General features: G+C 39.9%; 1 protein-coding gene across 1 annotated transcript in view; it reads right to left on the bottom strand.

Annotated features, from left to right (window-relative positions):
- malrd1 (MAM and LDL receptor class A domain containing 1) overlaps positions 1–15,837 on the bottom strand; it is a 318,021-nt gene that overhangs the window by 62,007 nt on the left and 240,177 nt on the right. Inside the window, exons 26-27 of the mRNA XM_069914667.1 lie at positions 15,537–15,665; positions 3,440–3,604 (exon numbers count right to left, since the gene is read on the bottom strand). Of these exons, the coding sequence (XP_069770768.1) occupies positions 3,440–3,604; positions 15,537–15,665 (294 nt within the window). The remainder of the gene's footprint in view (positions 1–3,439; positions 3,605–15,536; positions 15,666–15,837) is intronic.

Raw genomic sequence — 15,837 nt, 5'->3', positions numbered from 1 at the left:
GAAGAAATGGAAAGACCAAGGGGAGGGAGTTTACATGAAACAAGGACAATCATCATCCTCATTTCATGTTGAATTAATTTTTTTTTAATCCGTGAGATCAGATTGGCTCTGAAAAAATTTCAAATAAATGAGAATTTCTGATTTGTTTCGGATGTCCTCACTTATCTATTTAAAAAAAAAAATTCAGATAAATGAGGATTTTGGTGAATCCAGTTTTGGATAATTGGAGTTTTTCTGCATATGTCCCCTTCAGGAGTACACTCCATTCAGCCCATAGGGTTGTGCCAATCTTTCTAAACCAACTCCATTATCAATCTAACACTTTCCTCCCTCACTGCTACTTTTATTACATTCCTTTGCCTTTTTAAGGGTCTTTTGAAAGCGTCTATTGCATCTGCCTCTACCACCAACCCTGGCAATGCATTTCACATACCCACCACTCTCTTAGTTAAAACAAACTTACTTCTGACTTCTCCTCTAAACATTCTTCCACTCTCCCTAAGCAGATATCCTCTAGCATTGGCAATTGCTGCCCTGGGTCAAAGGTACTGGCTTTCCACCCTATCTCTGCTTTTCATTATCTGATACACCTCTATTACGTCTCTTCTCTTTCTTTGTTGCTCCAAAGCGAAAAGCCCTAGCTCACTTAACCTTTCCTCATAACACATAATGGTTATGTTTTTTTCTTTAGTATTCTGAAGGTTGGATTATTGATCTGGAGATGTCAGCCACGGTTGATAGAGGATTTAAATCTTAGCCATGAAATAAACTTGGAATCATTATGTAAAATACTGACTACTGAATGATCATAAAAATAATCATTAGGTCACTACACAATATTCATTAATAGGGAAAATGTTCAAATCTATTATGTAGGAAGTGGTTCAGAGGTCATCTGTAAAATAATAGGATTGAGAAATTTTAATATGCATTAATTTTTAATAAACATATGGAGTTTTTTGGGGAGTTCTAACTCGTAGAAAAGATGAGGATCAACTAATTAATTGAGTGTGTTTAGAATTTAATAATGTCTTATGTAAGTGACATATAAAAGATAATTAAAAAAAATAAAAGTGGATGGTTATGGGGTAATGTACTCTTCAGATAAAATGTCTGCAGTTTTAAATGATCGCTATCTTTGTTCATCATTTGTATGAGAGAGATCAAATGCAATAGTTGAGTGTTTACTGATGAAACAATACAGATGACAGTGTGGGATATGAAGATAATCCTTCCGGGGTGGGGCGAGGGGGGGAGTTATAGACATTTCAATGAATGGCCAATAATATTGCAGTTACAATAAAATGTGGAGGGGAAGGGGGAGGAACACAGACCAACATATAAGAAGTGGATACAGGCAGGAGGGTAGGAAAGAAAGAAACTGAGTGGTGAAGGACGAGGGTGAAGAAAGATATCTCTCTGATTGAAGAAGAAAAGAAGAGAGGATATGGAGAAAGGGAGACATAAGGATAGAACATAGACCACTGCAGCACTTCACCCTTCGATGTTGTACTGACCCATATATTCCTTCTTTTACAAAAAATGTCCTAAACCCTCCCTACCCCATAACCCTCTATTTTTCATTCATCCATGCATCTGCCTCAGAGTCACTTAAATGTTCCCAACATTTCACCCTCCACATTCATCCCTGGTAAGGCATTCCAGGCACCCACAACTCTCTGTGTAAAAAACCTACCCCTGATGTCTCCCTGAAACTTCCCTCCTATAACTTTGTACATATGTCCTCTGGGGATTACTGATCCTGCTCTGGGAAACAGGTGCTGGCTGTCCACCCTATCTATGCCTCTCATAATCTTGAACACCTCTATGAAGTCTCCTCACATCCTTCTATGCTCCAAAGTGAAAAGTCCCAGCTCTGGTAACTTTGCCACATAAGACTTGTTTCCCAATCCAGGCAACATCCTGGTAAATCTCCTCTGAACCCTCTCCATAGCTTCCACATCCTTCTGGTAATGAGGTGACCAGAACTGAACATAATACTCTCAAGAGTGGTCTTACCATAAATTTGTAGAGTTGCAACATGACTTCTCTACTCCTCTCTTCAATCCCTCTATTAATGAATCCCAGCATCCCATAGACTTACTTAACTATCCTACCAACCTGTGTGGTGATCTTGAGAGATGAGGGAAAGAGAGAGATGAGGGGAAGGGGTTAACAAAAACTAGAGGTCATTTTGATGCTGTCTGGTTAGAAACTGTCAAGAATATAAGATGTTGTTCCTCCAATTTATGGATGGCCTCAAATTGGCAGGACAAGAGGCCATGGACAGAAATGTCAGTGTGGGAATGATGCATGAAATTGAAATTGTTGGCCACTGGGAAATCTTTGCTGTTTGAGCAGATTGATCAAGGTGCTCAATGAAACAATCTCCCATATTGTGTCCAGTTCCCAATGAAGAGGAGGGTCCATCGGGACACCTACAGGTTGACAGATGAAGTTTTGCCTCACTTGGGTGGACTGTTTGGGACCCCTGAATAGTGATGACGGAGGAGGTGTATGTGCACGCCAGAGGAGCATTTGAAAGAGATGTGTGAATACAATGAGACTGTTGGGTGCCTGGACAGGTTCAAATAAGCCATCGCAATCTATAGTATTTATACATGTGACTCTGAACAATTCCATAAAATAAAGTATAATGTAATTTACATTAAAGAGAAATTATGTTGTATTTTAATGAAGATATTTTATAAAGTGTTTGTGAAACCAATTGGGCCTGACTGTAACGTAATGGTCTCAGCACATGAAGCTATGGAAATAAAAGTCCAAGTTCAATTTGCAACTCGACTGAACATCCAAAATGGCATTTTTTTTAAAATGCCTGCCAGTGTAGTTATCAGGAACAAGGGAAAAAAAAAGAATTGAGCCTTGATTAAAAAACAATTAGCTTGAATTTTGTAATGGTGAAGCAGTCAATGTTAATAAAGAAATGTTCATTTATAATTAGTAATCTCATAGCCTTTGATAGGATTTATAACCATTTCAAGGAGAGCATCGTTTCAAAAAATTAGATGTGTGAGTAGAATGATAAAGAGAAAATGCTGTTTTTTCCCAGTGAGTGGAGAATCTGTGGAATTCTCTGCCCAGAGACCTGCTTCATTAAATATATTTAAAATGGATATGTTTACCTACTCTTGCTGCTATTTCATAGAAACATAGAAGATAGGAGCAGGAGTAGGTCATTCGACCCTTCGAGCCTGTTCCGCCATTCAATGAGATCATGGCTGATCTGAAAGTTCAGTCCCTACCTTCTTTCTGTAACTTGAACTTTTCAAGTTCAAATTCATTTGTCATCCTATCGTATAAGTACAACCCAACGAACCAGCATTCTCCGATCCACGGTGCAAAGCAGTGGAAAACAAGCACACAGACATCTGAAATGCTTGTCCCTCAGTGATCTTGATAAAACATAAGTATTTACCTGGTGTGTGATCAGTTCCTGGGCCAGTTCCTGCAGTGAAGCTTTTGTTTGCTAGAGTCCAATCAAAGTTGTCATCATTGTTTTGCATTAATCGACAGCCCTTGATCCAAGACCCTTCATCTGGCCCACCAAAGCTGCAACTTCCTGAAATATTAACATACTGCGCTGAAGAAACAAAAACAAAAAAAATTACTTATTTCCATCCATTGTATTCTGAAATGCCACAAGATGTTTTTAAAAATTGTACATGAGAAAACATGCATGGCAACACCTTCTGTGCAAAGGTTTACTGCAATTATTTTTGGACTTTCTTCTAGTCTATTACTTCAACATTGATAGAGCATTAGTAAAAAATCTCATATCCATCAATCTGCTATAGTCTCACCAGGATATTCCCCGAAAGAATTACTTGGAAGGATAACTTTTCAGACTGAAGCTAATCTGTTGTTAGCTACCTCTCAGGTCATGAAGAATTCATTCAAGCCTTGCCAGACAGGCAAGCCAAGCATTAGGGTTGTGCCAGGACTTATCTTGGCCGCACATGATTGTGAAAGACCATGTGGAAATATCTTCATAACAGTCAAGTTCAAGTTTATTATCATCTGATTACACTTATATAACAAGAAGAAACAGTATTTCTCCCAGCCATGAGGTACATTCATATGCGCACAATACGTGGCACATAATAATCACATACATACGTCAAGAAATAATATGAATATTTTGGAACAATTCACTCAGTTCCAGGATAATCTTCATCAGTCTCACAATCTGTGGGAAGATGCTATTTCCCAGCCTGGCAGTCCTGATTTTTGATGCTTCTGTGCCTCCTTCCTGATGGAAGTAGGTCAAAGATATCATTTGATGGATGGATAGATAGGGTTCTCAATAATTCTTTGCCCTAATTAAGCAACTCTTCCAGTGAATGTCATCAACAGAGGAAAGAGAAACATCAGCTATTTCCTCAGTGAGAGAATGAGTGAAGTTGTCTCCAATTAAGCAGCTTATATAATAAATGCTCAGTGGATTTGAAAACAATTTAAAAAGAGTTACATTGAGATGGAAGGTGTGAGATTTGTGCACAAGAGAACATTCTAACGTATAAGCAGAAATGGGAAAGAGAATTGAGTATTAATTTACCTTGTTCTTAAAACTCAAAGGTAATTCCAGTCCATTAGTAAAATATTAATTGGTGTGTTGCAAATCTCTAGCATTTTCTATTTTTGTGTCAGATTTCCAGAAACTACAGGTTTTTGCTAATTAATGAACCAAGTTACTATGGTATTTTACTGTATGCATATACTATCTAATGCTTCTTAAAATCTGATATATACTTTTAATTGTATTCTCTCAGAATGCATTAGTGAAAAATGTATTAATAATCAATGCAGCACTGAAGGATGACTGCATTGAAGTGCAATCTTCGAAATGTTATTCATCCAGAAATTCACGTCCGGACAATATCACCAAGTGCTTGCTGGTTTGCATTATTTTCTTCTTTTAAAATGAATCCATTGATGTTATGCAAACCCACCCTGGTGATTCTTCACCAAGGAACTTACAGAGTGTGGAGAGTAATATGTGAACAACATGAAACTGTTAAATGTGTTCCTGGTTTATTCAAGGATTATCTTAAACTATATCCAATGATATCAAGGCTCCCATAGGTACTGTGTTGATTTATCCATCTACACTCCTTTAAGACTATATTATAAACCAATCAAAATTCCTTGGCATTTTAACAAGTCAATGTGCATATCTTCAATGGATACTATTAAATCTTACATTTTTGTTTGAAATTGCTGGTTTGTCAAAAATGATAAAAATATACAGATCCATCAGCTAGTTCAACAAGAACAAACAAATGTTACATTGTTGCTAACAATTCCTTTAAAATCACTATTTAAAACGATTAATAGTCTTGGCTAACTTTTAGTCTCTAGTTCTGAACTGATAACCTTTTACGATCACCGCTGGTGCTGGATTAAATGTATTCTGCAATCAGACTATGACCTCATAATTTTTTTTTGAGTGGTACTAGGAGATGTGTGAAAGTCCAACGTGTATCCAAATGCTTTCACTCAGTACATTTACCCTCCTCTGTTCTTGCCTGACTTCATTTTGACCAGACATTGTTTTGACCTCAACCTCAATGCCCTCAACAAGATTCCCATTCATTTTACATAAGAGCTGAAGGGGTCCACATTCTATGATAGATTCCAGGGTTTCTATTCTATCACTGGAGTTTGTGATTCCATCTTAGTCTGTGTGCTATTTAACTGTTGGAAGATTAAACGCGAAAGTTCAACAGCTCACAAACGACCCTTTAGTTCTCCTGAGCCCAAGTCTAAACTGGAGTACCATGACTTCTAATTTGTATGTTAAAATAACACCTTCAATTATCAAAACCTTTAAAAGATCATTGTATGCACTTTTTTGCTACAGCTAAGGCTATCATAATAAATCTTTTTTGCGCTTCGTCCAGTTTGAGGGCTAATTCTTTACTTCTTATATTACTTAGAAGAAAGATCTCTGGATTTTTTGGTAAGTTGCTTTTTGTGATTTTATTTAATATCTGATTTAGATCTTCCCAAAACTTTTTCACTTTCTCACATGCCCAAATTGCATGTACTGTTGTTCCCATTTCCTTACAGCGAAAACATCTATCTGATACTGTTGGATCCCATTTTTTTTAACTTTTGCGGTGTGATATATAACCTATATAACCTGTATAACCTGTGTAACCAATTATACTGTATCATGCACAACCTTGTGTTTATTTATAGTTCCAGAGCATAACTTTTCCCATGTTTCATTTTTTATCTTTATGTTTAAATCTTTTTCCCACTTTTGTTTGGGTTTATAGCTTATTTCATAATTTTCTTTCTCTTGCAGCTTGATGTACATGTTCGTTATAAATCTTTTTATTATCATTGTTTCTGCAATCACATATTCAAAGCTGCTTCCTTCTGGTAATCTCAGTCTGTTTCCCAATTTATCCTTTAAGTAGGCTTTCAGTTGATGGTATGCAAATATTGTACCTTGTCAACTTGGAAATCAGAAGAGAGCCTGAGAGTACAGCAATGGTACATGGAAATTAATAAATGTATTCCATTGGAAAAAATATCATATAATTTAAAAAATAAAGTCACATTATTTGAACAAATTTGGGAACCGTACATGGAACATAGCAGAGAGGGCTTGCCCTGGACCTTCACTCCCTAAAATGATAAAATGATAAGAAGACAAAATGACCTGACCCAGTGTGTAAAGGTAGATGACACAATTTTCTTTTTTTTTCATTGTGTGATGACATTGTTTAATGGGTTTATTGTATTGTATATGTTGAACGTTTAATGGGTTTGGAGGGGGGTGGGAAGGGAAGGTAGGGGGGAAGAAAAGGGAGAAAATGCCACTGTGTACATTTAAGAGGGAAATGTGTGTATGTATTTTGATTGATATGGTTCACAGTGTGAAAAATTTTAAAAAATTAAAAATAGATCATTGTATGGATGTCAGAATTATTCAGGTTTTTAGTTGCTGAATTTTGCAACAGGCTATGTTATCTTTTAAATTTAAAAGGACATTAAAATCATAGACTTTTTCCATAATTTACCTGGAATAAAATTGTGAAATCCAGAACAAGGATTTCAGAGTGAAATTAGGAAACACCTTTTACATGAAGTATAATGGAAATTGAGTCCTTTTTTCCCCCATACCACTGAAATTGACAAATTCTCATGGAGTAAGAGTGTACTTTAATTAATGATATATTTATTGAGTGGCAGTATGGATTACCTTTATTGACCCCACATTCTCTTCTCTCCCCTTTCCTGAGTTCACGAAAAGACTGAATCAACAATTCAGCATGAAATGGGCTACTTCATGTGCACAGACTCAACTGCAATAGTGATCCATTCTTGTGTCTACTGTTAACCTTTTTCTTCACCTGAAGTCTTCATTACTATTCAGGGAGGCCCGGGGGATTCACTCTCCACTGACCATTGATGGCTCCATTGTTGAGGTTGTCAAGTCGCTTGGTGTGCACTTGGCAGAGAATCTCACCCTGTCCCTGAACACCAGCTCTATAGCCAAGAAAGTCCATCTCCCACCCTCCATCCTCGCTAAGTTCTACAGAGGATGTGTCGAGAGCATCCTGAACAATTGTATCACCACCTGATTTGGAAGCTGTACCACCTCGGACCATAAGACCCTGCAAAGGATAGTGAAGTCAGCAGAAAAAGATCTTTGGGGGCTCTCTTCCTATGATGAAGGACGTCTACAACACACGATGCATGCGGAGAGCAATAAACATTGTGAAGGACTCCACGCACCCCTCATGAAAACTTTTCTCCCATCTGTCATTTGGTAGGAGGTACTGTAGCACCCAGAACCTAACATCCAGATTGGGCAACATTTTTTTCCCCCAAGCCATCAGGCTCCTGAATTCCCAGAATATATGTATAAAGTGTACCATGGACTTTTATTGTATATCCTTTAATATTTTAACTTCTATTTGAATATATGTATGCAAATTTGCTCTGTGGTCCTAGAGAAATGCCATCTCACCTTTTCCGTGCAATGTATGGTATGAACAACAAATAAGGGTGACTTGACTTGACTCAAGGGTGCTTTTGCATGTCCTGAATATAGCAATAAAATCTCTCATGAGCAATCTCTCTGGTCTAAATAAGCACATGAAATAATTAAAAGAGTACATACATCTATCTGTAAGTCAGGAAAAACAAACATGAATTTCCTTAGTTTCAATCTAGTCCAAATCCCAGAGTTGACAGTTGTTTCTTCATACAATTCTTCCTAGCCATTGATTAGAATACTGAATGAAGTCTGCTCCATTTTCTAAATAAAATGTCAAATATGTGCCATCTCTTGGATAATTTATATTTCAGATTGACAGCAAGGTCATTACTGCATTGAATTTGTAACGTAGGCTGGATAAGTTCTTAAAAACCTCAAATAACATATTTTAGTTCAGTTAATGTGGAGAGTTATATATCTATCACTGTTTTGTCTGCAAAAGGAAAGAATTAGATTGACCTGGCACAGATTAGCTTGACATACCATGTGCTGCTTCCAAAGAGTGCATCATATTACAGGTGGCACCAGTCCCTGACTAGCAATTGTTGGAAGGCTTTTTTCGAGCAGAATATCCTGAATGTCAAAAGATCTTCTCTCGATTCACCTCATGCATTTCTCTGAAGACTACATCATACATTATATATGCCATTATTTCATGCCAATAATCAGATTTCATTTTAGCTAGTGTGTTACTGCTCTTTCTTCAGTACAATCTATTTATAATTTTGGTATTGGAAAATAAGATTTCAAAAGCTGCATTTGATGCACTTGACAATGTGATCTCAACTCCTAGCAACATATTCTGCCCAGAGGTATTCAGGCTTTGGATAGACCAACTAAAATATTCTTATTAAAAACAATAAACACTCTATATGTTGGTAGTGAGTTTAGAAAGGGTCCAAGTTAGTATAAAACAACCTGATGGTGGCAGGGTTAATGCAGCACTATTTCGGCGGCAGCAATCTGTGCTTGAATCTGGTGCTGTCTGTAAGGAGTTTATACATTCTTCCTGTGTCCTTATGGGTTTCCTCCAGGTGCTCCAGTTTCTTCCCATTTTCCAAAGATGTAAGAGGTGAGATAGTTGCTGGGCCACATCAGCACAAAGTGACTCGACCGCCTCCTCCAGGCTGCAGCTGAAGCTCTGTTCTTCAGCGGACGGGTTCTCTGCAACTTCGCAGCATTGGATCAACACGACTCCTGTTCAGCACTTTCCACTTGCAACGCACAACTCACAGTGATACAAAGTCCAACTTAATCAAATTAAAAGTTGTGTACAGCATCAACTTATGAGTTCCTGCAGCAACTGTAGTCCAGAGTAGCCACTGCAGGACGCACCCGTGCTGCTAGATAACAATCAAATACAGTAAATTCCAATATTATGTAGATCTTCTTTCTTCATTGGCCAGAGGTTATCAGCACATAGCAACCCTTGCTCTTAAATGCTATCCCTTCAGAAATTAACGCCATTAACCCTCCACACCACCGACTCCAGGTTGGAGGTTAACCTTAAAGGTCTCCGGACTCCCATGTTGCTTTGGACCCCCGAATGTTGTATCTTATCCCCGTCTAAACAATAGCCTATTTCTCCTACCAAAGCGCACACTTCCCAACACTACATGTCATCGGCCTATTCTCAGCTCCACCCACCCGACCTGCTATTTTGGTGTCACCCGTGAATGTAGCCACATAATCCAAATGAATTATAGACAACATAAAAATAAACGCCCCCTCCCCAGTTATTATTTCCGAGTAGTTTAACTCGAGTTAACAAAAATTAGCAAACCCAAAAGAGATTGAACCAAGGATATTAACAGGCACTTGGTTACTAGGCAAATCCCTCTCTCGCCCCCGTTCAGCTCCTTCACGCCCAACGTCACTGTGTTTCTCCGATTAACAAGCCAGGCTGAAGAGAGGTGCAGGAGGCTTCCTGACAGCAAGCTCTTGTTTTACAACTCACATTGCAGCGTCCATGCCTCGCTGACGATAGCACCTTCAGCAGGAACAGAATCCGCTATAGAGAGGGCATCAAGGATTAAGGAAGCCACATCCGTGATCAGGAGGAGAAAGAACAGATCCAGGTTCAAGATCCATAATGCTTCTAGTTCATGGAACCTCCAGATCAGACTTGGTGTCCAAGGGATTAACCAACAGCTTCTTAAGATTTTCCTTTAGAGGTAATCAACCAGCTTGGCACATTTTGAGACTAAATCCAAGAATTGCTCATCTTCTCTTGAAGGTTCTTGGTCATCACTGAGGCACTCTGGAAAGTCAGTCCTGAACTGCTGTTCCCACAGCTCCTCAAGTTTCACAACTGAAATCCTGTTAACACCTGTCACTGACTTCTGCTGAGTATAATCATATTCCTTCCCAATGGCCCATTAATTGTCCAGCCAGGCATGCTTTTGACAGCTTAAGGTCCATCTCCAACACTCCGTATTACAGCTAGTGGTTCCAGAGCCTTTGATCCATCTGAGCCAATCAGCAACTCTATCTCAGAGCCAATTTCAGGTCGGTGAACCCTTAGATGAGGCCACCGATTCCTATCGTTTTGATGTGGGATGTTCCTTTTGGGCACAGAGATAGATGCCTGGGAGATCACAAAAAAATTCACTGACCTCTAGGCCTGGAACAATGCTGGTCTCAATGACCTTTGCTTGACCCATAGAATCCTTGACCTTCTTCCCCGAAGATTCTTATTCATTAGCCCCACTGTGCAAAATGATGCAGTGGCACCTGGGTCAAGAAATGCACTGTTGCATTCCCCTTCCTGGCCTTGACTCGTACAAGCACTATTGAGAATTTGCAGTTATCTTCACCGGCCTCAGTAAGACCACTTGTCAGAACAAAGGCTCCAGCACTGTTCTCAGCTGCTTCCTCTCTTTCTGCTTGCTCCTTTTCCACTTGCTCTTTTTCCTTCTCCTTCATTCTTTGATGGATATGCAGCATTCTGCTATGCTTTAAACTGCATATGTTGCAGAGGAGTTACTTCCTGCAGTTTTTGCTGATGTGTCCTTTACACAGACAGACAAAACATGCTCCATTTTGCAATTTACTCCCTATGTGCCCTCTTTTCCCACTGTGGGCACATCTCCAAAGCATGTCCACCTCCACAGAACAGACAGCTCTTCACAGCAGGTAAACTCTCTTTTTTCTGGGAACGTAGACCAATAAATAGCATGATACAGGCCATTTGGCCCTCAACATTGTGCTGACCCTTCTATCCCTTCCTTAACAAAATCTGCCTTTCCTTAGTTCCTTTATCATTTTCCTTATCTGCAACGGTCACAGTGGTGGCAATGATACTTCCTTTTATTCTTGGATGAGGCTGTGACTTGGACCTCCCCACATCTCTGCTCACTGTTGAAGAGCCTTTGGCTCTGTTGCAAACTTCACTTGCTTTTCAAGGAAATCCACCATATCCTTAAAAGTTGCTCTTTGACTGTGTTGTTCCCAGAAATCACAGGCCACGATTCTCCATATATCCCTCAGCCGGTAGGGCCACTACCTTATATTAGCAAGTTCATGCATATGTTGATATCTTCCATGGCATGACAACACCACGGTAGCAGTCAATCATATCACTGTGATTCTCAGCAAATGACTCTGCTAGTGTTTTCATAGGTTGTTCTGCTCTAGGATTAGAAGCCCTGGATCCCTCTGTGGCCAGTGCTCAGAATGATGGAGGCAGATTGCTGTCAATGGCCTGCACTTGGCATTTCCAACATGGCCACCATCTTACTTTCAGTATTGTTTAAAACAAAGAGGGCTGTTTCAACAATGTCGAATTCAATCCTGTTCATTATTTTCTGTAGTGGCTACAACTCATTAAAAATGCTGCTCAGAGGCTAAGTGGGTTCATTACTATGACGGTTTGGAATAAATTCTTAATGAAGTCCAGATGTGTTTTAAATTATTAGTGAAAACAAAGGGATTCTGTTTATTTTGATAATGACTATGAATCCGTGGTAACATAATACCTAACATCTAACGTGTAACAGTCAACAGAAAATATTGGAGCTTCACTCACTCACCATCTATTCCGCCATTATGGTCAATGCGAATTAACTAACTGCTCCAATTGCATGCATCCCCTGCACAGGGACCAGCCCAAGTCCATAGTGCATGTGCTCTGGAAGCTACTGAACGTATGCATCCTCTGGACCCTGGGATGTTGCCGATGCCTGCAGTCAAACCGCAACAGAAAACAACGAGCCCTTTGGCCATTACAAGTGTATTTGGTCAGCATGGGCTCATAGACTGGAAGGCCCTATTACCATCTGTCCCTCTAAATGTATAAATTCAGCTCAGCGGGTCTGGTAGAATTTGTGGAGAACGGTACAACTTTCCAATCTGGTGAAAGGGATGACTGTCTCTTTTCCTTCATGGATGCTGCTGGACCCACTGAAGTCCATCATCCTCGACCTTAAGGAAAAGCCATGAGGACAAATGTTAAATTGTAACCTCCAGAATGGTTGATAGATGTTCTCCTCATATGAAATCTTCTATTTTAATGCAAATGGAAAGAGGAATGGAATCTATTGGTTACATATACAGTGGGTGGAAGAGGATGAAACCAGAGAAGTGTGGAGATGAGAATGGTTGGGTGCAGGGTGGGATATAAGGGAAATGGGACAAAACTGGCAGGGCAGGAGAAGAATAGAAGTAGCTCAGAAGAAGAGAGAGGGGAATCGCTATTTAAATTAGAAAATTCATTGTTTACACCAAGGACTGAAGACAGCCCTTGGCGGAATAGAAGGTGCTGCTCCTCTCATTTATGTTGGGCCTCACTCTGGTAGTGGAGAAGACCAAAATAAACAGGATGGCGCAGAACTGGGAAGGGGTGTTGAAATAGCATGCAATTAAGAGCCCAGGGTGGCGATTGTGGACAGGGCACAGATGCTCTGTGAAACGGTTCCTGTGTGTGTGTGTGTGTGTGTGTGTGTGTGTGTGTGTGTGTGTGTGTGTGTGTGTGTGTGTGTGTAGGGGGGTGGGGTGGAGCAGGTTTAGGGGACATTATAAATCTGTAGAAACAAGAGTGAGAGTTATGGAATTAAGAGGGTTTGAGTATAGGAACAAGGATACTTTACTGCAACTGTACAGGGCCTTGGTGAGACCCCACCTGGAGTATTGTGTGCAGTTTTTGTCACCTTATCTAAGGAAGGATGTTCTTGCAATGGAGGGAGTGCAGAGGCGATTCACCAGGAATGACTTGTGAGGAAAGATTGCGCAAATTGGGATTGTACTCGCTGGAGTTTAGAAGATTGAGAGGGGATCTCATAGAGACATATAAAATTCCGGCAGGACTGGACAGAATGGATGCAGGTGGGATATTTCCAATGATGGGAAAATCCAGAACCCGGGGCCATGGTTTGAGGATAATAGGCAAACCATTTAGGACCGAGATGAGGAGGAATTTCTTGACCCAGAGGGTGATGAATCTGTGGAATTCATTGCCATAGAGGGCAGTAGAGGCAGGTTCATTAAATATATTTAAGAGGGAATTAGATATATTTCTTCAGTATAAGGGTATTAAAGGTTACGGAGAGAAGGCGGGGACAGGGTACTGAACTTTAAGATCAGCCATGATCTCGTTGAATGGCGGAGCAGGCTTGAAGGGTCGAATGACCTACTCCTGCTTCTATCTTCTATGTTTCTATGTTTCTATGTAATGGTTGGGAAAGCAGCCGATCTGGAGGGGGGAGAGGTTGTGTGGAGACTGTATGGAGTGAGGGGGAGTAAGTCCAGAAGCAGAGGAAGGGAAGGCTGACTGTTTTACTTGGGGAAAGGTCTGCAGAATGGGAATTGTTTCAGCGAGCATTGGGGTGAATGAGCTTGGCAAGTAGATTGTTTATCCACAAGCTTCTCAACACAGCACTGTGAGGGTTAACTGCAGTGTCGGAGAAATTCCAAACATGGACAGCCACAAAGCAATATGGTCCATAGTCCCCTGTGCTGCTCAAGAAGGAAGTAATTAGATCATCATTTGCATCCTTGATGCAGACATCATGTCAGGGTTGCAGGGCACAGTTTTTTCAAGATGTTTGTCTATTTTGCTTTATTGGAAAAAAAGCATAATCCTGAAAATAAACATTATTATGCAATTGAATTTCTAGACATCTTGCATATGTTGTCAGTTAGATTTTGGGATGAATTCCCCACCAAGTCTGTGTTTTCATCAAAATCCTGAACTGGGAAGTGATATTTAATTCATCCCTGTTCGAGGTTGATATCAGTAATACTTAATCCTAGCAGATATTAATTGTAACCATCTTTGTATATTTTTCCAGATCATAGTAATATTCACATTCAAATATAGAATCCATAGACTGAGTGAGGTTGAAAAACTAGGTGAAAACCAAAATTGAACATTTATTTCCTCAAATAAATTAAAAGAAGCAAAATGCAGTATATTACCAATTATCCAAAATGCTTGGGACTGGACCTATTTAGGTAAAGCAGGTTTTTCAGCTACTTGGAAATTTTCCCTAAAGCAGCCCAGTATCATCACCAGAATATTTTTTATCGGGTGTCACTAATCACTGACACCTCCCCACTGCCATTGCTAATCCGGCCTTGGAGCCCAAGGTCCCCCCGCTCCCTGCCCGGGAGCCTGAGGTCTTACTTCACATGTAAGTGGTAGGAGATTGCACAGGGATTGTCCTCCAGCAGAATTTCAGCGACCTCGCTGAAAGGGTATTTGACAGAAGGAATGACTCGGGAAACGGGGAGAGAGCGTGGCTCGGGCAGACAAGTGGGGAGAGAGCAGCAGCATGGCTCATGTAGGCCAGTGGGGAGAGAGCAGCACCATGGCTCAGCCAGGCGATCAGAGAGAGAGTGTAGCTTGGGCAGGTGAATGGAAAGAGAGCGCGGCTCGGGCATGGAAGCGGGGAGAGAGCATGGTATTCATTTCAAGTTCTATGAATGGCACAATGCAATTTATCACAAAGTTGGAGTAATTCATGGCAAAAAAAAGGACAATTTATAAATAAATAATCCTTTCCTTCAAATATCTCTTTTGTAAAACTGATTCCCTGAAGCCCAACTTGAGCACAGTGGTTTAACATTTTTTCCAATATTTTTTCAAATTGTGACATCATGTCTCACCTGAAAAAACTTACAGATATTCTGGATTTTGGATCATCGGTTTTCGGTTAATCAGAATGTACTGTAGTATTGACATTTCATGATGTAAATGTTCTATCTTCCAAGAGAAATTAATTCAGTTTTCAAAACAACAGAACCATTAATTGAAGAGCTGAGATGAGACTACAGAACCACCGAACATGACAACACTACAACAGGTCCTTTGGCCATCTTGTCTGTGCCAAACTACAATTCTGTTTAGTCCCATTGACCTCCATCTGGACCATATCCCTCCATACCCCTCCCATCCATAGACATCCAAATAGCATCAGATGTTACAGCATGATAAGATTATTTCCCTTTTGATTTAGGATTGAAAATTAGCAGAGAATTGTTTGAAATTAAACCTACTTACAGCAGTCAAATTCATCAGATCCATCTTCACAGTCCGATTTATAATCACAGACCAGGTCAGACTCAATGCATTTTCCATTTTGACAAATGTAGTCGGTGATGTCTGGGCAGGAGCCAAAAAAACCTTTATCTGAAACATAATACAGTTAAATTAAGTCACTACATTTGAATGCTTCTGACAATTGTTACCAAATCCTGACTGTTCTCTCTCAAAGGCAGACATACTTGAAGGTAATGGTTTACGAAAGAAACAATGGGATTTAATTTCTTTCGTAGTTGCATTGATAAATTGGGAAGGAGTT

The sequence above is a fragment of the Narcine bancroftii genome, chromosome 1, assembly GCF_036971445.1.
Source record: "Narcine bancroftii isolate sNarBan1 chromosome 1, sNarBan1.hap1, whole genome shotgun sequence".
NCBI lineage: Eukaryota > Metazoa > Chordata > Chondrichthyes > Torpediniformes > Narcinidae > Narcine > Narcine bancroftii.
Note: the sequence above shows the minus strand (reverse complement) of the source record. Positions and strands in the feature narration are given on the sequence as shown.